General features: G+C 45.5%; 1 protein-coding gene across 3 annotated transcripts in view; it reads right to left on the minus strand.

Moving 5' to 3' along the window:
- Positions 1-27558, minus strand: part of Tmtc2 (Transmembrane O-mannosyltransferase targeting cadherins 2) — a 244380-nt gene that overhangs the window by 124689 nt on the left and 92133 nt on the right. For all 3 annotated transcript variants that reach the window (XM_034318557.2, XM_076688867.1, XM_076688868.1), the window contains exons 4-5: positions 3323-3563; positions 2292-2588 (exon numbers count right to left, since the gene is read on the minus strand). In XM_034318557.2, coding sequence (XP_034174448.1) covers positions 2292-2588; positions 3323-3563 — 538 coding nt within the window. The remainder of the gene's footprint in view (positions 1-2291; positions 2589-3322; positions 3564-27558) is intronic.

Genomic DNA, 27558 nt, shown 5'->3' on the forward strand with positions numbered 1-27558 from the left:
AACGGAATCTCAATAATAATTGCAGGCGTTTGAACCAAAAAGCGCACCACCCATCCTCGCACCCTTTAGCTTAATTTAAACGAGACATTCTGGATCCAAAAGCACCGGGCAAATTAATTTGACCGAGTCAGCGTGTATCCGCCTGTTCAAAGGAGCCATGTTCGTTTCATGTCGAAAACATTATTTTAAAAGGGAAAATCCTTCGGTGCCTTATTAACTGTCTGCTCGAACAAAAGGCGCTTTTTGGAGGGGCGGTTGAAAAAACGCGATCCATTCGGTTGAAGGTCACTCTCAATAATACATGCTGTTTGCAATGTCAGAATGACTTACTATACTACATTATTAATAGCTATTCATGTAATGAAATATTCAAATTTCCATGTAAACAAAAAAGGTGTATATCTTGGCAAAAGAAAGCGTTTCCAGACCTATGTTTATACGGTCTGTTTTCATCCTAACAAAAAATCATGCCGTATTAATTCAACCCTTAGATTCTTTAAACCTGACAAGCCAACCATTCGCAGTTAGTTTCCTCGAATTGCCACTCGACCGCGTATATATTCTCACCCTCCTTCGTAGTCACCCTCTTTCTTCGACTCTCTGGTTCCGGTAACCGTATCCCGTCCGCAACGCGCATATTTTCTCACCGTAGACAAAGCGAGCGGAAAACGACCAAGGAGAGATTCCCTGGCTATCCCCGCGAGGTTTCCGTTTCCCAACCGTGAGCCACGCTTTCGGCTTACGCGAAAAACGCTCGAGGTTAACCCTGCAGTTGTAGAACGGCAAAAGAAAGAAAGATAGAAGAAAATATATATACCGGAGGCAAAGGTGGAAAAAGAAAGGACTGTGCAAGACAGGATGGAAGAACGAATTTCCCGCGCTATGCTACGGTGTCTTGGAAACGCGAACGACCCTTGGCACCCCTCCAACCCTCGCGGGCAAGCTTCGCGACATGCATCACCCGGGACGTCCGATGCATCCAGCGCATTCCGGATGCGACACGCGGTAGAAAGGCCTGCAGGCTCTAGTCGAAGGATTCTAAGAGCGACTAGGTCGGCTAAGAGCTGGCTGAAGGGTGGTTAAAGCCGTTAAAGCCGGTTGAACCGGTGGCTGGAGGTGGCTTACCGTGCATCAGCTCGCTGTCTCTAGCAGATCGTCTAGCTGGCTCTCGTTTACACGCGATGCAGCTACCTTCGCGTTATCGGTTACACGGCTCGTCTGGCAACTATCGCGACGACGACGATGCGTCTCGTACGCGTACGAGCGGATCGAATTCAAGAAACTAGGACTTCCAACCGCGAATATCCACCCGCGCACGTGTGCCCCATGGAATTACCGAGCGAAGAACACGGTACGCGAGATGGCACGGATTCACCGTCACGCCAGTTGCTCGCAATTACCATAGAACGACGTCTATACTCCTCCGCTGCACTTACGGATAATTGTATCGCGTCACCTAATTGGCCGCTGCTATCAGTTTGCCCTTCCGGCTACGGAATATTCTCTATACACTCGGCACGACTGTTCGTCTACTTTCGCTCGTCAACGGTAATTTGATTACCAGACCGGTCCATTTTCAGTTGTTAATATTCGTAATGGCAGGCGGATGCGCAGTCGACGCAATCCAGCGTAGTGCACCTCTCGAAACGTTAATTTACGGTAATGCGGCCGGGGCACGTGAGACGAGCACTAGTTTCAACGGAGCTTTACCTCTGATAGGTGTAACGATCGAATGAACGAATAGAACTAGACTGTTCTTGTTCTTTAGAACGAGGTGGTAGTTATTCAAGGAAATTTCAAGCTTTAAGATTTTACGATCAGAGCGGACGCTTACCGTGCGAAATGATTTAAATCCATATGTTTCTCCTCACACTTTCGTAGCATGGTTGAAACGAAAGTTTGTAAGCCGAGGCGGGATAGAGTTGTAAAATGTGTAGTCGGGTGATGAGAAACAGCTCGGTAAATCCGTAAGCGCATCCTGCTCCGTGGATGGACTAGGATGAAACACACGCTCGATACTCTCTCCGTCGCTTCCTCGTTGAGAATATTTAGCCGGAGAGTTGGTTAACGAGATACTTAACGCGTTCTGACCGTGTTTCGTTCGCGCGAACGATAAAGAATAACGAACAACTACTTGCTAAACAAAACTTTCTATCACGAAACTTTCGCGAAAACTGTTCTATCTGTTTATCGAATCAACACGAACCCCGGCTTCTTTTCTTATCCTCTTGATTAAGTTTGGACAGTGAATACATTAAGAAATTTTCTCGTTTAAATCTTGTTCCTCTTACCTTTCTATTCGACTCGCCGCGACACAATTCCCAGAGGAGACACAGGGCTAAAGAGGATATCCCGGTCTCTTTGGCTAGCGTGGCCAGGGTCGAGGAGACGATGGCCAAGAAGAGAGGAAACGGTGATCTGGTCTGTTCGCAGTGGGCACAATACGCCAAGAATGCCGACAAGGTTAACAAGCAAGCGAGCAAGTCGGCACGACCAACTATACCGGCTACAGCCTCGCTATGAATCGGATGCACCGCGAACAGGAAGCCGGTGATCGCGTGCCCCAGGTTGTTTCTTCCTGGTAGAACCTGTAACGCAGGATGCAAATGTAAACAACGTTAATTCATTAAATTGATTCAGCTTTCTACGATGTATATCATAAAAGCTCTGAAATATAATTCTGTCAATGGACTCCTTTCGGACGTAACAAGAAACGTGAATGAAATATGGGGATGTAAAAGTATGAAATTACCCAGTCGTTGAATTCTTTATTCCCGGAATTGATTACCCTCTGTATAGATAATTTATACGAGGAAACGAAACGAGATAAAAATAATTCGCGTTGCTCGAGGATACCTTGTCTATGTTGATTAAGATTCACCGTGACACGGTTGAAAGTTCGTACAGAACGAAACAACGGATTTCCCTCGGTAATCCCATTTCCATTACGATCACGGTGACAGGTGACACGCACCGGTGCGGCGTCAAAAGAAGAAACACGCGACGTTCAATTATGAACGATAATATTCCGGGATTAAATGGACCGGTAAAATTTTATTTCCAACGCCACAGAATAACGTCCGGTATTATCAAGTCCGGCTGACATACGTTCTACAGGTGTCACTATTATCTCGTTTTGTACCGCTCTGACGTAAAATCCCAGCGACGAACGAACAACGGCGTTAATCGAAAAGCGGATCCACCGCGAATCTCTGCACCTTCTCTCCTTTATCGTATCAGTTTCTTGTTTGACCAACCAATTACCTCCGACTACCGTGTCCGTTTCATTAATTATGCTATATATTATAACCGTGAAATTTACCTTTCTGGCCACCTTGACCACGAGCACGGTGCAGGCGGCGTGGATAGCGACGTTCACCAAATGGTAACCCCACGGTTCCAGCCCACCCAGAAGATGATTCAATCGAAACGTCGCGACGCAAAGAGGTCGATAACTACCGTGGGAGCCTCGATCGTTCAGGGGTGTACCCCAGAAATCGTTCTCCAGCAACCGGGACCACGGTGTGCTGGATAAAAGGTCTGGATTCGTCAGGATAGCCCTTCTGTAACGGATAATAACGATTACGTTAGAAGTCATTTTGCAATATCAATAGAAAGAGATTTTTTATATAATTTTCAGCTTATAACAACGTATTTTACCCCGAAACATTGCCATGTGCTCGAAAGCACCATATTAAGCGTATTCCAATCAAGTTCGAGCTTAGCGAAACCCAATCAGATTAGATCTCAACAGGTATACGATTAAATTAATGGAAATTCGCTCGAATGGAAGGCCGAGCATTAATCATAAGTACAAGTATAAATATTGAATGCGGTATCTGTTGAAATTCGGCCTCTCTTAGCGCAAACATGCAAACAGTTCGGCCCGCGGCATTTTAATCGAGCGACGGGATCGATATTCATGAGCATCGATGGAAGCTTGTCCCGATGTTTCGGTTCGTCTGGAGACTACGATACCGCAGGCGACGCACCTGAGCCATCGTCGTTGGGGAAATGGAACCGAGGCTCGATGAACACCGGGCCAATAATTTCGAATTCCACCGCCCTCCAATAAGCCGTGTGCCACCCTCGCTAGAATCGTGTCGCATTTTCTACGTGAGCTCGCGCATCTCCCGCTTCTACGACGGAAACAACGTTAAGGGATGGATTCTTCTTGCGAGAGGGATTTGAATCGAACAGCTGTTCCATGACAACCAGCGATGGAATCAAATCGACCGTTGGAACAACGTGTTTCTCTCGAGAAACGAAGGATTCCTTCGTCTTCCGTTATTAGGGGCGGTTTTCATAACGACCTACATTCTTCGTTTATCTATAAAACTTCATAAAAAAAAAATAGGAAATCACCATCTACGCAATTGCGATTACGGCACTTATAATATTGAATTTAGCGTTAGTGGTTGATGAATTATGGAGATGAAGATAGATTTCAGGGCGAGCGATTAAGAAATGCAATTAAACACTTTTAATGCGATTAAAAGTGAGAAGCATGGTTTGGAGGAGAGGAAAGAAAATGTAGAAGGAAGCTCGAGGAACCACTGACAAACTAACGAAGGTAATTAAACTTGGATTCCTCAGCAATTGGCTGATTTATGGAGCGGTCTTATATAGTTTATATAGAATCTTAATATGGTTTAGTTTAATTTTGCTGCGCCAGCTGGTCGATCTTTTCCAAACGCTTCGAGTGGAAGCTAGCCGACCATCGATTAACTTTGGTAATCGATTAAGCTGGCTTTGAAAACGGCACCAGCCGCGTGCAAATGAATTACGACGATGCCTTCGTGGTCCACGGGATTCTTTTCCTTTCTTTTTCATTCTGTTACGTCGGGGCGTCGAAACGACGTTGTTCGAATAGCGTGGATAATAAAAACTTGCAAAATCGCAGGGAAGAGACTAACGATTAATCTTCATTCGTGCCGATCGCAGGGTTTCGAGCATTTTGCACTCTCTCGATGCTTCGAAAAGCTCTATCGAGCTTTCAATTTCCATTTAGAGCACCGAGTACTGTGAGTAAGAAAAACTTTGAAATTATCTTGTACATATTTCAAAGGAAGGTCTGCTAAATATCGAGCACTTGTGACTCCTGGAAGTCAATTTCACTGGCTAATAGATTCTCCCGAGAAAATCCTTCGTTAACACTTTTCTCTTTACTTTTAATTCCCTTTCAGCCAAGGGGCACGGCGTAAGAGTAACTTGGAACGCCTGCCGCCGCGTTAGTTATTACAAGTTCTTCGATTGAATCGCAAACGTCGACATAAGCGAGCGAGATTTACGATGTCGCAAAATTTCATTAGAATTCGGAGCAATTCTCTGTTCGACGGTGCTCGAGTTCCCTCGATTTCCACAGGGTTGAAGCGTCCCGACGCATTTATACGAGCGGCCGGATGGCACCGTAAACTTCTCCCCTTGCTGTTTGTTTCAACTTCCACACGATACGAACGCGTATGACATTTACCCAAGAAACAACGACGACGTTTAACGTTTAGATTTTGCTTTTATATTTAACATCAGAGAAATTATATAAAGATGATCCAGTCGTTTATTCGTTGTTGACGTCGATCCATTCGAGCGTGCAACATTAATAGCATCGTTCAACTGAAAACATGAATGTTTAATGAAAATTCTCTAGCCCGGGGGAAATAAATAGTCACGCGGGCACGTGTTGCAATAAAATTGCATCGGGCAGAAATCGCCCCTCTGTTCGCGAGTAATTTCGATGCTGTTACGCCGTTAACAGTTGCAAGCTCGCGATTCTCACGAACGAACGCGTCAAAGCGAAAAATGAGCTCGATTTCAGGGATAACAAATAACTTCTGTCATTTTGTAGCTTTTCCGCTTTCATTTTTACTATAGATGCTTCAGGCCCGCTAAGCACATCGTTTTTCCTCGCGAATTGGCCCTTCAACCTATCGTAATCCAAGGTATTAGTCGTAGGCATCGGTGATATTAAGTATCTGTCAGAACTGTCACGAAACAGAGATACTATTCTCATCCCCGTGTCGGTATGTGTGTACACGGTTCTCGCGGTTATTCCTACGGGACTATTTCTGACAGTACACGTGACGTTAATGAAACTTGGTCGTCGGTCTAACTGAGCAACTTGGGACGTGACTGCACGCGGAGGGTTCAGTCTGGAAAGGGTAGCTGGTTCTTGCAGCATGCCGAGCCGAGGCTAATACCGGACCAACCCCTTTAAGCCATCTCGTCGGCCGACTTACGTAAGTCCAGGGACGTCGATTCAATTTACCGTGGCTTTTGCCCGAATCGAAAAGCGCTTAGCGACTGCTACAATTAGAATTATTGACCGTACCTCTGTTATGAAAACAAATTAATAAAATGCTCCATCACCGACTCACCCCATTTTATGCAATATAGGTTATATAAATTAATACAACGCGAACGATCGATGACTATTTCTGAGGTACTTTACGTATATTTAGCTAACGTTAAGTCGAGGATTTGGCTTCGTTTCCATATCTCGGTCTCCTTTTTTGGTAACCATCAAACCATCGCGTCTCTCTCGCTGTCGACGCAGCGGCTGCTGATTTAAAAGGTCCGAACGGTGGCGCGTCATAAATATTCATGCGTAATTTCGCGACAGATGACAATTTAATTTCGTGAAACGGCATATTTAATCTCGAATCGACAAGAATTATTTATCGGGCGTAGGGGAAGAGGAGGGTGCACGAGGGAGGTCGTACGCGTTAAATTCCTCGGGCAGCGATCGTCGCAACGGTTCGTTTATCTTCTCGTAAAATAATGTTTCGCGCGAATGAAATTCGATAACGTCCGCGGTCGTGCGTTCCGTTGGCTGGAAATTTTTGCCGGTGGCCACGAGCCATCGAGCTCGTTGGCGAAATATAACTGCCACCCCGGCGGCAAGGAACAGGACCGGTTAAATCCGATCGAGCCAGCTCCTGGCTCGTAAATTTCACCGCGTTACGATCGACTAGTTCTTGGTCATGGGAACGTGATTCAACAGCGTTTCTCGGGTAAACAGAAATTCACGCGGCGGCAAGCGTTGTCTTCTTCGAAGCAGCAGGCGTCGTCGAATCCCCGGGGATGACGAGTACGCCAGCAATTTGCACGACATCCCCTCGCGTCACCGCCTCTCGCCACCGCTTTCCATCTTCGCTCCCTCCCCGGGAACAGATCCCATTTCGCGAGAACGAACGATCCAGGCGAAGGGTAAGGGGTTCAAAGAACAATAAAAGGGGCAGCACGGTTCGGTGAACGAGGAAGAAGAGGACGCGAACCCCGACGACGCTATATTATGTCGGGCATTTCCCAGAAGATGGTACCCGAACCGAGAACCGCGAAGATGTTGCCGAGGGAGGAGCAAATAAATACCTGACTAAATCGTCCGGAAAACTCATTCCATCCGTGGGACAACGTCTTTGGAAGCCTCTCGGCCGCAGCCGGCTCGTTCGAGCGGCACACCGCACGCCCATCGATGCCTTCTACCCGCCTATTCTCCCTTGTGCAATTTCGAAAGTGAAGCTTAAGTCATGGTCGCTAGGTGTGACGGAACGGGAGAAAAGTGGCCGTCGTAAGTTAAGTCGTAAAAGACGACACCGAACTGTCTTGCCAGATCAACCTGTCCTGAACTACTCGAAGACGTTTTTCGTTGGGAAAAGTTTGGAACAAGTGCGTCGTTCGAGGGTTACGATCCTGCTTTGCAACAGCGAATATAGAGACCACTTGCAATTAGCCTGAGTAGGCCTTTGACAGTCCTCAAACGCTTCAACGGATTTCTCCACAATGACAGCTGGCTTGGTCGACGACAGAGTGCACTTTATCACGCACGGACCTTGGAAGATCATGCAGCTATAAAACGAGGATCAACCTAAGCTTTTGATGTTTCAGCATGATGGAAAACAGAGCCGATAGTCTCCGTAAACAACAGAAAGCTATTTTTCTGTCACTGCTGTCCATTTCTCGGGCCAGTAAATCACCGCATAGTTATTTTATCGCGACGCTACAGGTAATAGGAAGTATAAATCAACATTTCGAGCTATCTTCGGATCAATATGATGGTGGATTAGCTAGGAAGCCGGACTCTACGGTCATCAAACGAACACACGTATTCGAGAATAGCCCTATTCAATAGCTGAAAGCACATTGGATAACGTAGAAACCATAATGGCATAATGCGCGTAATCGAGCGGTGAAACCGAACTGTAATTTTGTTTATTGAATATTTTACGAGCCCCGGGTAGTATCTTAGGCGCGCGCCTCCGCAGTAGCGCAACCACGAATTGGGTCAGACGCGATAATCAGACAGACAGTCGGGGGAAGTTTAGCGATGACCGAAGCCGTAAATCGGCCATCATGCGAGAGAACGTGGAAACAATAAGCACGAGAGGGATCGATTAGCGAGCTGATTTACGAGCGATCGTCAATATGCATCGTTAGAAAGCCATACGAGAGACACTCTGAAAATTTTGATTATTACAATAGAATTAACTACGTCGTTTGTGCAATAATTATTTCGATTGCCAGAACGGCGATGGGTATTAAATAATACAGTAATTATCGTGGATGATATATTATTCTATTGGCAAATTGTCAAAACTCGCTGCGCGAATCACGGTTGAATTGGAAGGCGCAACGAACGTTGGCAATCTTCGCTGGCCAGATTTGCCAACTTCTCGTGGCGCGAAGCGTGCACGATTCACGAAGCTATTCGATATGCATCATCGACCGCGATAAGACCCACGGACTTTCGCGTAGACCACGGAATAACGGAAGTTATCCAATCTCGGCGAGAGGAGACCGCGAAGTTGATAAAGGGAAATATACCCATCCCAAGGCTGAACGGTGTGTGCATCGAGAATACTCCTTGTACGGGGCAACCACGAGTAAATCATCCCTCCATTGCTGCTGTTTTATTCGCCACGGAAATAAAGTTCCGATTCCGTATCGGAATTTATTAGCCTGAAAAACTTTTGTGGCACGCGTATCTTTTCGAGGAGAAACGGGATCCTCGAGACATTGCCACGAACGATTAAATCTTTTGTCATTTTCTTGAATCTCCGAGAAACTTTCCAGCAGATAATTAACCCTCTCTTACATCGCGCTATAATCATCTGTATGGGTTTCATTAATTTCGTTAATTGTAAGGTATCGTCACTTTCAAATATTATAACAATGGTATTTCAGATAGTGGGAAGGAGAAATAGCTAATCTAAATCAAACGAATTTTCGAAACAATGAATGGCACCGATGATATAAACGGCAACTTTAACTCAGAATAGTTAGATTGTGAAATGAGTTTCTAAGACGAGAATGGTTCGACCAGACGAGTTCTATGGAACGATAGAACTATTATTAAAGCTGCCATTAATTCCATAAGGAAAGATACCTACCGGTAATGCTATTAGTATCAAAGTTATCGCATTAAACTTCCTCAAACAGGTCCTGTACGTGTGACAACTGTACAATAGTTCAAATATAGGAGATACCGAACCATAAATGTGTTCAAGGAATTTTCGTTATTTCGTTCGAATCGAGAGTTTCTTTTTAAAGCTGCTCGAACTGCAAAATAAAAGGCAGACCTTTTAAGAAAATTAACGCTATCATCCGCAGTCGAGGATCTTAGAATCCGCGTCGTGTCTCATCGAAAATCAATGTCCAAGCAAGTTCCATCCTCTCGTAGCTGGCCAAGTAATCAAAGAGTCGATTAACTAAAGCAGAACGACGAGGGGTCGAGCAAGAAACCGCATTAAACTTCAAGGATCTGACCCGACTCTCTCTCTCTCTCTCTCTCTCTGTGGTCTGTGTAGTCCGGTTCGAGTCTCTTTCACGCGGTCACCAGGCTAAGTTTTTTCGTTTGCCAAGGAAAATCGTGCACCTTAGGAGAGGGTTTCCGGAAGGTGGCGTGAAAATCGACGAGCGTAAATCGAGCCAGCTCGTCTTCTTTGAGGGCCGCCGTGTAAAGAGGGCAAGAACGAAGAGATAGGTGAAGAGCAAGCAGCTGCGAAAGAGAGAAAGAAAGAACGATGCCCGGTCTATATACCTTTTATGCTCCAGAATCCGAGAACGTCGTAATAGAAACCCCTGACAGGGGTCAATCTCCTAACGGTCGATCCCGAAAGCCAACCCAGGCTAGCATTCATCGATCAACCTCATCCTTCAATCCCAGCTTCGATCTAGACCTACTATTTCATTCGCCGGTAAGCTCGCTACCGAATCATTCGATTCTCTATTTTTGCATACCAACCCTTCTTCCGTCGCTCCTACTGTCTCATTCTCGCAGCTTCTTCCACAGTTAACCCAAGCCGGAAATACCTTCGGTGTAATAAGTGATTTCGAGTGAATTGATAGGGAGGATTCTAAGTGTAAAGGGTGTTCGATAGAAGTGTGCTTATACATATGAATTTATGAAATTCACGATCGAAGAACTTGTGATCAAAGTGTTCGACAAAATCAAATGTGTGGGGAACTTCTCACGACTAACATTGGTCTAACTTCCTGATGAATATAAGATCCTCTACCTGGTCCGCGGAATTATTCGGTCATCGTTTGCCAGAGAACTAGCAAAGTTTGCCATCACTCAATAGGCTAATCAACGATTCACGTGAAATTTACGGTTCGAATCACAACTTTAATGTAAACCTGTTTGCTCGAGAGGCTTGTCAACTAATTAGAAATTATATTCGAGCGCCATTAACCAATCCGGTAAAATCAACCTGATTAAAGAATATACCAGTGATTTAATATTATATGAGTTCAATTGGACGAACTAATGAAATTGGATAGAATGAAATATCATAGTTGAATAGTTCAATAAAGATAAAAGCTAAATTGGATTTATTCTCTGATTAATGGTCAATTTCTGTATAGTTAATGAAAATAACCACGATACTTATGGAACGAGCTGATGGATTCACGGTTATTGGGAAATTTAAGATTCAGGATATCGAACGTTTCGGTATCTGTTTAAGATGGTAGAGTGTCGATTATCTTCGAGTTCCATGCGCAAAGGGAACCCTCTGTTCTTCCTAGCCAGGGTCGTTCATAATACTTTATTCCGCGCCGACAATGGCCTGCAGCCAGTGTCGTTTCACGGCTACCGTCGACTCCTCTGCCCGTAGGTTCTCGCGTATCCAAGGTATTTTCCCTTTTATCCGTGCACCCTCTGGCAGGCTGCCATCGTCGAAGACGACGACAACGAGGAGGACCAGTCGCTTCTATTTTCCCTGCTGGCTCCCTCCGTTCGATAATAAAGGTATCCCGGATTCCTACGTGTCTCTCCGTCTGTTCGCTCGTTTTCACTGTCTCTTGGCCTCTTCTGTCGACCGAACGAGCGTCCATTTGCGCCCGTTAACGATAGACTTTCCCTCCTTCTTTCTCTCTTCTTTATTATCGAGTCCATAAGGCGTGACATTACGCGAAAAGTGTTGCGATTTCTCCACTCTTTGCTCTCTCGATTGTTGCTCGACCTTTCGACTGGTAAATCGAAGATTTACTAATACGTTGATTATCACGTTACATGAGAAGTACCGGTATTAAAACTTTTCACCGAAACTACCTTTCTGACCCTTTGAGGTTTACTTGGAAATCTACGCGTGACCTACAACCCTCCAACGACCCACATGTTGGGAACTCGAGCTCCAGAATGTAGACGCTTAGAATGCCACCCTAATTCCACGATCCTCTTTATGGCGGTTCCAATCGCACGTTTTCGCTTCGCAGAGTCATCAATTACGCAACCACTTTGTAATTTACAAAATAGACCTCGACGAGAATGGCAGTTCGCAGGCTATAGCAATTTTTGGGGGGTTGTACGATAATGAACGATCGCGTGAAATCAATCTCGATTCGGTTTCACGCGTTTAATCGACGAATAATAACCGATTCCGAGAGAGCAGATCGCAAGGGGATGGTGTTAAACCACGTACCATGGACAGATTAAAAGCAGCCGTTGAAAATTAACGGGCTAATCTAATTAATCGAGATGATCTAGAAACAAAGGACCGGACAAAGGGTTGCACGGTGGTTAGCTGCAACGAGGAAATCAGCTCATCGGTTTTACGGAAAATATTCATCAAACTAGGACGTCACTGTGCTTGATTAAAATTATAATCGAGATTTAAGCTAGCTTTTTACTTGACGCGCGTTTGAAGAACCATCGCACATATTGAATCCCGAAGGGCTTCTTGTTAAAAATTCAGCCCTGCTCGGATTCGACATTGTTCTTTCCGTCAACAATAATCGCCGGGTCGACAGCCGTATCATACATTTTTTAGTGTACAGCATTCACACTGGAAAAGGGATCGACGCTTCCAATTTTCCAGCTTCGCGTCCAAATTCGGTCAATTTAAATAAATAACTGTACATGATTCGTCGTGGTCAGTGTGGCGAAATTGGATGTAGAAGAGAATTTCATGATTTTTATCGGATAATTTTTTTTTGCGAATGAAACTGTAACGGTATTTGCTTTTGTGTTTGAAGAGCGCCTTTAAAAGGTTTCAGTCTCGAGTGACACAGATATCAAAAAATTGTAACATTCACTAATATGACCACAGCTTCGATACTGTAGCTGGGAAAATAGAGAAAATTCGTTCGTATTATCATTTAGCAATTATTAGAACACCTTCTCCAACAAGTCTACGCTCTGAAGATTGCAAGTTTGAAAGGCGGGAAAGCGTGAAGAAAGCCTTCCCCCAAAGGCTCGTTGTCTCGAATTTGATTAGTCGTTGGAAAGGGTGGTGCAAAGTCGCACGCGCGGCGAGAAGAAAGAGGGTCGACGGGGTACCGGGGTTGATAATAAAATTCATAGCGTCGCCTGGAAATCAGACTCGGTGCTTCTCGATCGCCACTTGAAACGCGCACCCCCATCGTTCCCATACCACCGTCGGCCCCTCTGGTTCACCCTCGCGCCGCTGGAAACTTTTCTTCACCCTCGCGGGTCCCATTTACGCACAGTCGATCGGCTGTACTCAGACGGGACTCGTTATTCCGATCACGACAGAGGATTTCGCTCCTACGCTTGCACGAGAGAATCTTTTACGACGGACGTTCGTGTCGTCGATATCGACGACGACTACGTACTTTGCCTGTATAATGTCGAACTGGCTGGAAGATGGTGTGCCAGCAGGATTTACCTGTCGCTGCAAAGCACTCGGTATCTGTTCCTCCGACGCGTTTATCGTTCGCCAGGAACAAGCTCTTTTCCCTGTTTGAAAAATAATTTCGCGACGTCCTGTTTATGGTTTACGGAAGCTTTCCCTTCGAATACTCATTCCGCGGCAGGAGTATCGGGGTACAAGGAGAAGCGAAAAAAGAATACCAATTTTCCAGCATTTTACACCGAAATAGACGGAGCCAGGAAATTCCGTAAACGTTTACGACGTTCGACTCTTACGCGCAACAGCAACGAACAGGGCAAATGTCGGCTATTCCAAAGGCTCGTAAAAAGCAATGGACGATCAAGGCTGGTGTAAACGGCTCGCAGGCGCCCTTAATTTTTCATTAGGGACCCATCCTGCTCGAACGGCCAATAACGGGTCCCCTTTATTCGACCGGACCGAGTCTCTCCAGCCTCGACACCGCGTATTGTCTTCGTGGTCGAATAAAGTTACGCCCGACGCGCTTGTACTCGTCGTCGATCCGTTGCCGTTCCAACGTTTAATCGCGTCGTTGGCGATTCGAGGACACGTAATTCCATTCATCGACGAGAAGACAAATTGCACGGACCACAATGCATCCCGAGAAGCAGGAGTACAGAGGGGGTGGCTGGCTGGGCGCGAGGAAGGTGGAAAGTGGGGGTGGTGGACGTTCGATCGCGGTTACAACGGGAAACTATGGCACGAACGAACGGTATAGACGCGTACGCCAGTCCACCATTATCCTAGCAGCGAGAGGGACGAGGGTAGCTGGATGCAGGAAATTCCTTGCTACTCGAATAGTTTGAATAACTATCCCTCGTCCGGTTTCCTCGAGGCGCACGACGACGCTGGGCGTCCTTCGTGTCTTCCAACCTGTCTCCTTCGCCAACCTCGCCCTCGTCTTCTCCTTTATTCTACTCTACCCGTCTCTCGACTACTTTCCTCCAGACAGCTGTTCGAGAATTAGCGAATTCTCTTATGCACGGTGAACTTGCAGCGAACTAATATCGATTTCCGTCTAGAATTCCCAGCTTAAACGGCTGATGCTGTTTGCGTTCTACATTGCATTCCTGTACTTTCTTTGTACTACATAACTTTGTTGGGAATTTGGCGATAGAAAGGCATTTACAGTAATAAACATGGTCTTCTAATTGAGTTGGGGCTAAATTGGTAAAGATTGTATTCAACGTTGCCTCTAATCCTTACAGGTAGTAGAGAAATACCACTCACTGTGTTCACTGTTGATCAGTAAATTGAACAGCAGGTTCGTGCCTCTCCTTTTGCTAAGGCGAAATTACATCGAGCCACGAATTTCGGCGTGGCTTTGATCCGATTTTTCCGCTGGACCGATCAAGGAGACCGATCCCCGGAGGATCGTTCGTCGTGGCAAATCGTTGGACGTCCTAGGAATTCACGTCGACCTTGGCTTCATTGCGGCAGTTAATCGTCCCGGTTGCACCCCGACGCGAGTAATTGCAGGGAAACGCGGTGGGTAACGAGCAAAGCGGGTAATGTTGTTTGAATTTCATGTACACGTCGCGTCGCCAGTCACGAGCACAGTCAGACACAAACGGCCACAAAACGAGCGACGAAATTAATCTCAACTAATAATGATAATTAACGAAATGTCACTGATACCCCGCCAGTTCGAATCGGGACGCGTTTTTAATAAAATTTCTGACTCGCGCGACGGAACAACCGTCGTATTTATACCGAAATCCAGGCGTCATACGCGAAACAAGCGGATAATGACGTTTAACAAACGTCATTAAGGTTCGCGCGCATAAATTACACGCTACCCAGGTAATTACCAATTTCAGATAATCTCGCTTCCTGTAACAGCTATTCCGTGACGTTTCGGTAATTCGACGAAGAGAAAAACTAAAACGAGGATAGGGTGAACGTTCGATTGACCTTGTATTCGAGGGTGGATCGCGTGCCAATGGTGATGTTCGCGTCGTCGAAACGAGTTTCCGGGGACAAAGAGCGTGCATGCATGCAAACGACGCGATGGGAAGAGGATGCGACGAGTTTTTGCTGCTGACAGAAACGAATGGGCGAATCTTGTTAAGGAAACGCGGTCAGGTTTATGCTGTGGACGTAGAGACTCTTTGGGTATTTTTGAAGGATCTCCTTTACGCGTCCGGATAATTCTTCCGGATGGAAATTGGTGGAAAAACTGATGAGAACATCTGCTAGAACACCTTGTTATCCACGCTCGTATATTTTATAAAAAAAAAACAGGTTAAAGTGTTAATTGCACGCAGCGCGTAATTTGTTCAGCCTCGGAGCGAGGGAAACGAGTCGATGATAAGTCAGACTGGAAACTTAACTTGCCCAGGAATCGATCCGACATCGGAAGCTTTATTCGTGGAGCAAAGGAACACTCGACGAACGCGTGTCGGTCGCCGATGAAAAATATCCAGCCCCTTTTTCGCGTCTTTCACAAGGTTCTCTCGCGTTTCAAAAGGCGCGGACGCGAACAGAAGAAAAGCGAAACGGCGCGAGAAGCTTCGAGTCTGACGATGCATGGGCAAAGAACCCGTGGAAGAGAAACTCCCTTTATGCCGATTCACGTCGTTCCTCTTGCTTCTCATACCAGCTCGTCCTCGTGGTGGGCTGTCAAATCAACCACGTTCCGTTTTGTATTCAATCGCTCTTCTCTTCCGAGCGGGAAGTGCAGTCGCAGCTGCAGTCGAATCCGTGAGTTTGCCGCAACAACGACGCCTATATTCTACCACGATGGACTGCCGGCTTTCGAGCGTGACGTTGAAAAATGCTAGCGCGATCTAACGCCGAACGGAAACCGCTTCTCTGCGAGCCGAGAGATACCGTAGCTTCGAGAATCGCTGCATACGAAATCGATTCCCCGAGGACGTTTCCTCGAACGATTACGTGTGCCGTATAGTTAAGCAGCCGGCTACTTTCTTAACCAGGCTAATCTGGTACAAAGCTTCTTTGTTTGTAGGAATTATTATCAAAGACTCAAAAACCTACGAACAATTCATCGTTTAAGGATAACGCCAAACAAGAGTTACCTTATTTCCCAACAAAATCGTTCGATCGCGTAAAGTGGTACATAAAGGCCTCGATATCGTCGATACATACATATATATAAGGTATTCTTCGTGAAAAGGCTTGGCGTGTTCGATCGTGACGTTGAGAAACGCTTTTCAGATTCCTGCCAAAGGGGATCCGCGTCAAATCGTGGCGCGCGCATTACCTGGCACCGTTTCGACACGCTCCGCGATCTCGTGAATTTCTGCGACGTCGCGACGATGACGAATGTTCCGGGACCAACGCGAAGGGGTTTACGTTTTCCAAGAGGTACGTCCCAGGTTCGATTAACGTGACGCGGTTCTCGCGTTACGCGGTCGCGTTAATAACGCTGATTTATCGAGCATCGAAGGGTCTCGCGCGTTACCGGAGCAATCTCAGCCCGTGGTACCCAGGCCTCCGAAAGCTATGGCTGTCCAAAGTGTCTGGAGGATCCTACACCCTCGTCACCGCTGCGTCTCATCCCACATTCTAAAGTATTGAATGCAACCTACACGATCCACGGGAATTCTCTATCTAGGAATTTCCAGTAACCAACTTTCACCGTAGTTAACGTCGACCGAATGTCTTCCAGAAGGATGCTAATAAATTTTCTCCAAACTGGAGCATCGGGCGTTTCAATGCAGAACGGGCAGATGCAGTTGTTCGTTTAACAACTGCATTTAAGTTTTAGAAGATCCCAAAGCGGTCGAGCCCGTGACAAAAGGAAAATCGGAAACGGTGACTTTCCGCGGTCAAGGGATGCCAGTCGAGACAGTGGTCTATCTGGTGCAATCTCGTGCGAATTGTTCGGGAAGAAACGGTACGGATCCTATTTCTCTTCCAGTGGAAGGTTAAATTGCGAATGAGATCTTCCCGGAGCGTCGCATATGATTGCTCAAAAGCTTTTCGTACTCTCGTTCTACGATCATCCCCTTTCTCTGGCATTCCTGATCGACTCGATTCCGTCGACTCGTTCGCCCGTTTTTCAGCTACGACGAGTCGACGTTCCCTCTTTTCCGAGGCCGGGGAAAAGAGAGGAGAGGAATCGTAATCGCGGTTGCTGGTAGGAATCGACGATGATGCCAGGCAGCACCTTTTCTATAGCCCGGCCCGCGCTATAGAGAACCGTTCGTCGTCGGGATATAACGTATATATCCGGCGGCCTGAAGGCTCGAGGTAGGGCATTGTTGATTGAGGCTCGATGCCGAGTCTCGATTCCACCTTCTATTGTCGAGTGGAAAGCTCGAGCAGAGCGAGCGGGGGATCAGAAATAGCGGAGGGACGAATGACTCTGGAAGGCGGCTACCAGCGAAACGAGAGAACAAAGGAAGGGTTTAGGTTGCGAGTAAAAGGGGGATCCGGGAGGAGAAGGGATTTGGGACTCGATTAGGATGGAAAATTAGGCATCGTTCAAACGAGTGGTAAGTTATTACCTACGCGTATTAAGGAAAAGAGAGATATAATTTGAAATGTTGAAAAAGCTAATCAAAGAAGAGCACTTCTTCAAACGGTAGTTGTCTTCCACAACCACGCCGTGTATTTTCAAAGGAATTACGAGACAGTCGAGGTTTCTTCGTTTCCTCGGAATCGAAAACGAAGAGTCAGTGAGCGAAGCGAGTGAAGAGGAAACGGTAAAAGATCGAAGTGAATTCATTCGGAAAGCAAGAGACGTTTGGGAGTCGATCGTTGGTAGAATAGAAGAGGAAATGAAGATTCGTAGGTGGTCGGAAGGTAGATAGAAGAAACGAAGAATAGAGGCACGCGAGTCCTCGCCGCGTTCCCGTATATCCGAGTATCTTCCGGTGGGAAGGGGTGGCGTGAAAGCGGGATAGTCGAGGAAAAGCACGGGATCGACTTGACGAAATGAAACGTGGAAGCCGATAGTGGCGATGGCAGGCTAAAACGAGGTCGATCTTGGCTGCTGGGGAAATAAGGGAGCCGTGTGCCGGGCTGAAGGGTAACGGGGTGGTTGCGCCTGCGGCACGTAGATAAGATTCATGCGGAGGAAAAGCCGCGAACTTCGACGGCCTGTGAACGAGGCCTAAACCCCTGTGCAGAGCTTTCGCGAAAAATCCGAGAGGCGAGAGACGTGGCGAAGGAAAAGACGAGGCAAAAGGCGACGCCAGGCGTTCCCTTCTTTACGATATTGGCCTTGGGGATGGATTCGACGGGTTACGAGGGCGGTTCGTGTCTCCTATATTCTCGAGTCACTGGAGGGTTAAACTAGACTTACGACCGACTCGTTTGCTACACTTCTTCAATCGATACCAGTAAATACCGGTAGATACTTTTGTTTAAATACCATGTACGTACGTACTGTTGCTAAATAATGAGTCAAAGTATCGATACTTTAACGGTATCGATTCCAGACCAGCTCGTAGCTGCTTTCGAGCCACGGCTTACGGAACGCATTTAGAGCCGGGCTTCGGAATAAAATTATGGCGGCGAGGATTAGCCACGTTCAACGAACATCCACGGCTTTTAAGTAAAACAGAACCGGTTAACTTTTTCCGTTTCGCGGTTTGCGGATGCTCCTTTTTATTTCTATTTTCCTTTTTTCTTTTTTCTTTCCACCTCGACCTGAAGTTTTTTTCCCGCGAGCCTGAAATATTTGACCCCTCTTTTCTTTGGGAGAAATTAAATTTCTTCTCTGCTTCATTTTTTTTTTTTTCTCCTTTCTGTTCTTTTTCTTTCGCCGCGAGATCAAGCCGGATAAGTCCGCGGAACGGAGGATTCTTATTTATTCAACGATCCCTTGTACACCGTTCCAACGGATAGAAACTTTTGCTTCGCGCCGGACGAAACTTGCAGCCGCGGTGTTTCCATTAATCTCCCTTTTTCCAGGCCGCTTCGAAAATATTTTAGAACGCGTTTCCCTCGACCGACGTCGTTCGCAATTAACGAAGTAGCAACGTTACAGTCTGGCGTGGATTACGCGGGAGCCTTGTTTCTCGTTGAACATTCAAAGGCGTTCGAGCCAGTCTCGCCTCAGCCACGATACGTCCGACGTATATTTTTTTATCTTTTTCGTCCGTCACTTGGTCGACAAGCCAAAGGCTGACGGACGTTTCTAAGCTTTTGACGAGGGTCCAGGCGAAACGGAATGAACGAGTCTCGCGCGTACGAAACACAGAGACCGGCTACGGACCAGGGAAAAATTGTTTATCGGCCAGGGCTCGACCCCGAGGGATTTTGGAAACGCTCCATCTTCTGTCTCTCGAAAAGCCCGTGCTCCCATTAACACATACACCTACACTCTCGTTCTTCCTCCACCGTGAAACGGCTTCCTTTATAGGGGATAAAAATTCCGTCCGTCAACGCCAGATACGATCCCTTTATTTTTTAATTTTGCACCGAAAGCGCACGAAAGAAACCAGAGGGGGATGCAGATACCCGAAAGGAAGAAAAATGTTCAAAGCCAGAGAGAATAATGTATGTGTAAATGCTTACAACGTATTTCAGATACACTAAAATAATATAAATCATTCTTGAATGAACGCTATCGTTGCTGATATTGCAAGTTTCGAAGTCTATAAATAATTTTATCTCGCGTTATAACACATTTTTTAAATGCGATGCAACATTGATTAAAATTAAATTCAACGAAGGATTAAAATGCATACCGCGCGCAATTGTTCATTATTCAAAATTAAAAACAAAATACATGTATTTAATTTGTAAATTTGCATGCACCATTGTACGTCCATTTAGTTTTCGTCATGAAAAGTTCTATAAAATGTATTCTATTGAAACGAGCCTCCTGCCAAGAACATCCGAGTCCCGAACCGCGGGGGGTTCATTATTCCGTTGAAAAGCACAGAATATTTTGTGATTTTATTGAAAAATATAATCCATCATTAGCCATTTCAAAAAGAAATTTCATCCGTCTCGTTTCACCAATTCGTAGCGTTTTTGTAACAAAGGTTCTCTGATATTTTTCGCACGATCAAGAACTACCGGGGGCGCGTGTTCGAGCGGATCGGAAATAATTTGTGGCTACCTTATAATACACGGGTCAATATTTTCTTGCACGTCAATCGATCGATCGATCGATTCCCCGGTGACGATGACAAAACGACGCGCGAGACTTGACCCCGTTCCGTCCTATCAAACACCCTCTGTCATATACCGGAAATGAATCGTCAATGATCCTAATAATGGGGCGCGTACAGCCCTCGCCGCTCCTCCAACACGAGCACCATTAAATCGAACCGTTGCCCGATTCAGGTCAACGTTATTTTGCCCGAATAATAGCCGGGGCCGTTCGTTCGATTCCGAGCCGGCAGCTGGTTTGTTAGAAACTTCTCTGGGAATCGGCGTCGCGCGATAACGCATTGATTTACCTGGATATCCAGCCTGGATGGCATCGACATTATCTCGCGGATACTCGTTGCTCGAACGTCCACTCGATTTTGGGTGAACGATGAGTATCGTTTTGCGATTAGGGATTCGAGAGGATAGACGGCATCCGGGCGAGGAAATTATTAACGCGTTAAAATGATAAACATTGGTATAAATGAGAATAATGATCTTTAAAAAACTTATTCGATTGCTTAAGTTCGGTCGAAACATTTATCTTATCAGATGGTCGCCTGTTCGGTTATGTTATCCAGGTCGTCGATAAATTATTTCTGGCTGAACTTCATAACTAAAACATACGTCGCCCATGAATCGAACCGTTCAAATCACCTTCGCGCGTTTGAGTTATTTCAGCTCGGTGCACTTTACGAGTCGATAAAATTTCGAACGATCAAACGCGTCAAGAGATATTCGACGTTCATCTAAAACGACAGGTTCAATGAATTCAGCGTGTTTCGACGCGTGTGTATACGGGTACCGGGATGAAAGTATAAGCGACGTAACCTTTGATCGAAATTCCAGCGTCGATTAACAGGAGAGTCGATCTTTGATAATACATTCGATCGAATACGATCGAGCACAAAACGTCTGGGCATTGAATAATGGGGAATGGAGTAGCATATTGGCCGACCGGAAGCTTGGTTATTGTTGCTCGTCCTACGTAGCTTCCCTGCTCCTTTGATCTTCGAATCAATTTACGGCTTCCCTATGATTGATTCTCCGTCCGTTTGATGACTTTACATCGATCTTTAATATTTCGAATACCGTTACCAGGATGCAAAATAGTAAATCAAAATATATATTGGAAAATATCTGTAAAGGGTAGAAGATACTCTAGAATATTCGAGGACAATTGTCGCTGATGGGACATCAGACCGACAGTTTGAAACTTACCGGAGAACTCTGACTATTACGTGTACCCATATTCGCAAATGGAGAGACAGTTACAAGTTTCAGCTGGTAAATTCGATTAAGCGATATTCTGATCGTTCCCGGATGGTTTTAATATCCGCTCGCCGCGAAAGTATTACGACTCGTCGCTTGTCAAACTTGCAAGATCTATCAAGTTGACATTCGCGCAGGATAAACTTTCACTGCATCCGCTGGAAAGTGTTCCGTCAAAAATCGCCGTTCAACTTTTTCCTCCCCCACCCTTCTTATTCCGACGATAAATAACGCGTTCAGAGAAATAACGGGATATCCAAGAGTTTATATCCCTTGTCAAAAACAGAAAGAATTTTTAACGCGAAGTCAGCTAGTACTTCTCTACCTCAACTTGATTTATGTAACGTTGCATCAAAAATAATATATAGGGGGATGGTGTAACGTTTAGAAAATTGAATCGCTAAATAATACGCTGAGTCAGCAAAGAGCTAGCTTCGTCAGGTAACAGTTAATCCATTAGTCCGGGTTACAAAATTACAAGCAGTTGCACAAACATCACGTAATATCCGTGTAGCAATTAAACGCTAATTAGTTGCTCGAGACCCTTTGAGATTAATGTTGGCCCGCTTGCGCATCTAACCACGCGGCTACCTGTCAGGGCACGCTCGCGAGGACATCGTTGTTCAACCGGGATATGAACGGTAGCACTAGGGACGAGAAGTCCTTTGTCGTCTTAATGAAACGTCACTAACCGGCCGGTCTCTCTCTCTCTCTCTCGGTACTCCTAGCCAGGAAGGATGCTGCTGCATTCTGACCGTTCTGACGCGCTCGATAGTCCCAGACCAGCACAAGGACGCGGGGCTATTCGTTTGACCGGGCAAAAGGAGCAAGGATGCAGTCGGCAGGAGTTGCTCCGGCAAAACTGAAATCGATCAAATGACCTGGACACGACCGCAGATGGAATACGAACGGATCAAACAATCGTGGACAGATTTTTCGGTCGCGATTCCGCAGGACGATTCCGCCTTTACCGCGGCAAACGACGACGCGGGGATTCGAAGCAAAGCGAATGAAAGAACAATCAACTAGGAATCTCTGTCTCTTGAAAACAGAGGATTCGATTCGAAGCGGGATACCGATCAATGTATTAATACTTGAGTTCGTAACTGAAATTGGCTATCATAGATTCTCGAATATAAGTCGAGTTGAGAAGAGAAAAAAATATTTCAAACCCTTCGTCACATGTCGACTCGATCAGAAACTGATGACGATTGTTGAAAAGCGACGTCAACGTCTTTCGGCATACGCGAAATCCGTTGACATGCACCGCCGGCTGTAATATACACGCGTTCACGCTGCTCCAGATTAAAGAGAGTTTTATGCTGGTCGGGCGTTGTGGCACGGTACGGAGTTATTAATCCTTGGAAAAGCCGCGTCAGGCGGGTCGAACGGGTGGCTGAGAGACATAGGGTGTAAAAGTGACGCCGGAACAGGCCGACGGGCATAATAAGCGAAAAGATCGACCGTTCCCCTCCGCTTTTCTCTCGCATCGGTCTCTTTGCTCGTTGACGGCCTCGTCATCGTCACGTCGAACAGCCAATTTTTCTCCTTCCCACCGATCGATATCCATCGAGGAACGCGAATTCTATCGGGCCCAGATTTTCCGCCCGGCGAATTAAGAAATCAATCAACACCGATAGCTCCTATCAATTCTTTAAAGACGGCTGCTTTAAAAGATTTATAAATGTATCTAAATAACTGATACAGACAAAATTAGCTGTAACTTTCCAAGGTTTTACGTTTCCAGCGATAACAAACAGGCTAATAAAGTGAACCAAGAAAAGACTCGGGTCTACTTTCAGGTGAAGCTTTATCCGGAAACACGAAGTTCGAGGAAGAAACACTTGCGAGAAGTTTTAATTTTGCGGATCGAATTTTCCAGCGGAGTTTTTCATTCTCGTCGAGCCACCGAGGGGGAATAAAAATTCCGAATTCGTAGCCGACGTCAGATTTGCAAAGTGTCTCTCTCCTCTCTCTCTCTGACATCGTCTCTTCTTCAGCGGATCGTTATCGAAAAACTGCTACTTTCTTCGCAACGTTCGTACGATCGTTATCGGCACTCCGGTGACTACAAATGCTGATGTTCCCGTGGAACGACTCTCTTTACTAAAGCCCAGGCTAGCCGGATCGTTACCGAGCTATTTACCGAGTGACAAATCGCGATCGGTGCCGCTGTATGCGAACAGGTAATTTCACTGTGCCTCCGTAGTGTCTGCGAAACAACTGCAATGTACCGTGGAGAACAGTGATATAAATCATCCCGTTTAGCCTGTTTCCTTCCGGAACAGTTGCGCGACAGAATGTACTTACTTCCTTAACGGCTGTGCGAGTTTTTGCACGACCGCGTTTCCTTCTATTTCGCTCATTGCCATTTTACTTCCAGCGAATATTATGCTGGATGAAAATTCTGAAATTCAACGCGGGATAGTTTCCAACTGAATCTCACTGTTTGGCATTTTTTTTTAATTTCCTACTTCAAATATGGAATATGAAAATCAACCAACTTGACCGTAACGAGTAAACTCAGCGTATGTGTTTTGAAATTCACTGCGCTTTTTTCGAATTCATGAATATCACGCATGGTTCGCGTTCCTCCGTCGTTGCTTTTCAATCAAGTCTAGACTCGCCCGAGGGCAGAGAAATCATGGAAAACGCAAAAATTCCGCGAACCATACGACTCGTTGGATCTATCATTCACACGAATATGCCAGTTTTTCCCTTTCTCAGTTTGCCTGTCGAGTCACGAGCCTCTTCTTCCTTACCGATCGCATTGTTCGTGCATACGTTCCTATTCACAGCCAGATATCCAAGCAAAGTATTCCTTTTCTCTCTCTGAACATCGCGAAACGAGTATCTGGTATCTGCATACCAATAGGAATCTCTGCTTTCTAGATCATGGAAACGGTATATTTTTTTTTTCTTTAGCTACATTTCTCTTAAAATATGAAACCTCATCGTTGAAGGGTTAAGAGAGCAGTTATAGTAACGGAAGGATACAAGATTAACCCTTTGCATTTAAAACGAAATTTTCTATGAGGTAAGAGAGAGGCAACCGATCTCGTCGACGCCATTGAACGATGTGAAATGTAAAATCGTTAGAAGGCAACGATACGATTTCCAGAGGATCGACGAACCACCCAACCTCGTGTCGCTTTTCCGGGTTTCCGTCTCCGCAGAGACGATGTAGCAATTCTGCCGCTACATCGAGCAGCATTTTCAGAAATTCACGTTCGCGAGGTAAGAGCCTGCTTCTTCATGGAAATATTTTAAACGACCCGCATAATTCGACCTGCAGGGAAGGTTACAGGGCAGAGAAAAGCTGTCGTTACTTTCGCTTGAATTCGTTTTATCATCGAGCCGAAGAAACAAGAGATACCGCGAGAATCGTTGGACGGATCCAAAGGTTAGCCCCGATATCGCCCGGCTTTTCGCTAGTTACAAAAATTTAAATTTTCATTAAAGCGGAAAACACCAACTACTATCGATGCTTTAATAAAAAAACAACGACCAGCAAGAAATTTAATAACGATGCGGTCGTGTCGCGTTCATTTTCTTTCCCGAAATTTTATCCGGAAACTGTAGCAACCTAGGTTTCTATTACGACACTCGTGCATAACAAATTAGGAATGGAACAACCGGGAGAGACGGGAACGAGACGCAACGCAGGAATTTCATCGCGAAGCAGCTGCGATCAGAATTACACTACTACTCAAAAGCGTTTAATTATACAGGATGAAATAAGTACTTGTGTTTAGTAATTAAAGGAATGTGACGAACTGTTGAAACTTTGGAAACATTCATCATGGATGATTCCGACGATCAATTCGGACCGGCTTACAGTCATTGTATCGTTCGTAACGATCTTGCAGAAAAAGCAGTGAAAATTCTGCAATTTTTTATTGCTTTATAGCCATAATTGCGAGTCACTCATTTGTCGTTCGTGCTTTATACGCGCCGTGCATCGTTGCGAGACAAACCATACAGCAGATCTCCATTCACTGGATGCTTCTAATGAGCAGTGACAACAATACCCCACAAACAGTTTCCCTTTTCAGTTCAAAAGAAGAAGAAATGATAAAAGCATACACCAGTGAATATTAAGGTAATATTTCCATTTGAAAGCACGAATAATAGGTAAATTTTGTATTGATTTTTGAAGAGAAAAGTGATAATAGATTGATTTTAGAAGAATCAGAATCGAACGTGGAAGTATCCTCTTAAAGGTGACACAAACCGAGAAGCAGGAGCTACTGCGGCGTAAACTGCTTAACAGAATCGTGCTATTTATTCGACACGTTCCGTGATATGGCGGTACAAAGCGTGGATCCAGCATCGCGACGCCGGCGTCGACGGGCGTGCCGCAGCGAGAAAGCATTTCCTCGAGAAAAGCGAGATCCATTTCGTTCCTTCCTTCTACCTTTCCACGGAGATCGAGCTAAGGGAGTAAAGATGGGTAAAGTCAGGGGTGTTCGGTAAACGCGGTAAACCCGAAACACGTTCCCTCGCAAGCAGGTCTCTCGCGCGAGTCGAGAGGATACTCCTCGCGAGCATGACGCGAGTATTCCTTTCCTCCCCGGGCCAAGCCACATAATGTCTTATGCATAAAGAGCAAATTGAACTCTGAGAACGAACGACTGCTGGAATGTTAACGAGAAAACTTGCGGTGAAAAACGAGCCGCAGTTCTTTGCTTTCCTGTTTTATTCCACGCCATCTTCTTTGACTTTATTGGACGCATCCAAGTTTTTCTTTACATTTTTCTTTCGCTACACTTGACATGTTGAAAATCCAAGCTTCGCGACCTTAATTTTCATAATTATAATAATAACGAAGTACTGTTCGTAAGTACCTACATGCTCGATATGTTTGAATTAATAAACAGTGTAAATTATTCAACGAGATCTATGTGGAATTAGCAAGTTATACATTATTGATTCGTTGGAGCGCTTAAATATTAATGCCTGAGCTAATCGTAATCATCCAGCGTTCTAATAATTGTATCTGTCGTCGCTACATTTAAATTTCTTGTCGACGCATCTAATGAACTTATTTCGATTTGCGAAACATCGACAGCACGTGACGTTGATTCGTAATGAATACTGAATTCGAATCGGAGAAAAGAATCGTATCGACCAGTTTCGAGGAAAATTCCATTCTGAAAATCACCGGGTCGATGGCACTTATACGCAAATAACAGTCGGGGAACGTGACTTCCGTGGGACAACGATCTTACTACTAGTTTTATTAGCCTACCGACACGAAATCCACAGGCCGAAAATAAATCTCGAACGCGAGGCTCGTAACGAAGCCAGCTCGATTAACCTGCGACGAGGTGCGATCTAATTTTGACGAATATTTCCCTCGTTTCCCTATTACGACCAAACATATTTCTCGTAATAAAAATGTTCCCTTTTACAACGTGGAATTCTAAAATTTTATTGCCCTGCTATATACATCGCATTTCAAATTGCCTTTTTAAAAAACCGAAAGAAAAGTACACACTTTCTAAGATAAATATCTGGATAAAATAGAAAACCTTTTCTTCCCTTCGATTTATGGTTGAATTTTTAATACCAAGCATGCATGGTGAATCGAGTATCTCGGAAGGCCTCGGTATCAGATCCCTCGTTTATAAAAATACCGGCTCCCTATAAATTATTCATACCTTAATCGGTCTCTTTGTCGAGCGCGATAACGCGCGGACAACGAAGTTGGATTTTCATCGGCATATCCGGCGAATATTTCCGCCGGAGAGAAACGGCGTACAATGAAGTTGCCGGACAAAGGAGGGCCAGCCTTCTAATACCGTACCTTTTTCAGTAGCCACCACGGAAAGAACGTCTTTTTCTTTCTACGGGAACCGACGACATTGTTCAACGAGTACGTATCGCGTCCAGGATGATCGTCGAGGGTCGAGGTTCGAGTTTCATGCGAAAAACTTGCCCCTGACAAAAGATTGCTCGACGATTCCGTTTTTCTATAGTATGCCAACGCTTTCACCGGAGGATTTTCCACAGGGATTTGATTATTTTCAAATGAGATCGATACAACTGGACGAGAGACAACTATCGTTTGCCTGGTCCGAGC

The sequence above is a fragment of the Osmia lignaria genome, chromosome 6 (assembly GCF_051020975.1).
Source record: "Osmia lignaria lignaria isolate PbOS001 chromosome 6, iyOsmLign1, whole genome shotgun sequence".
NCBI lineage: Eukaryota > Metazoa > Arthropoda > Insecta > Hymenoptera > Megachilidae > Osmia > Osmia lignaria.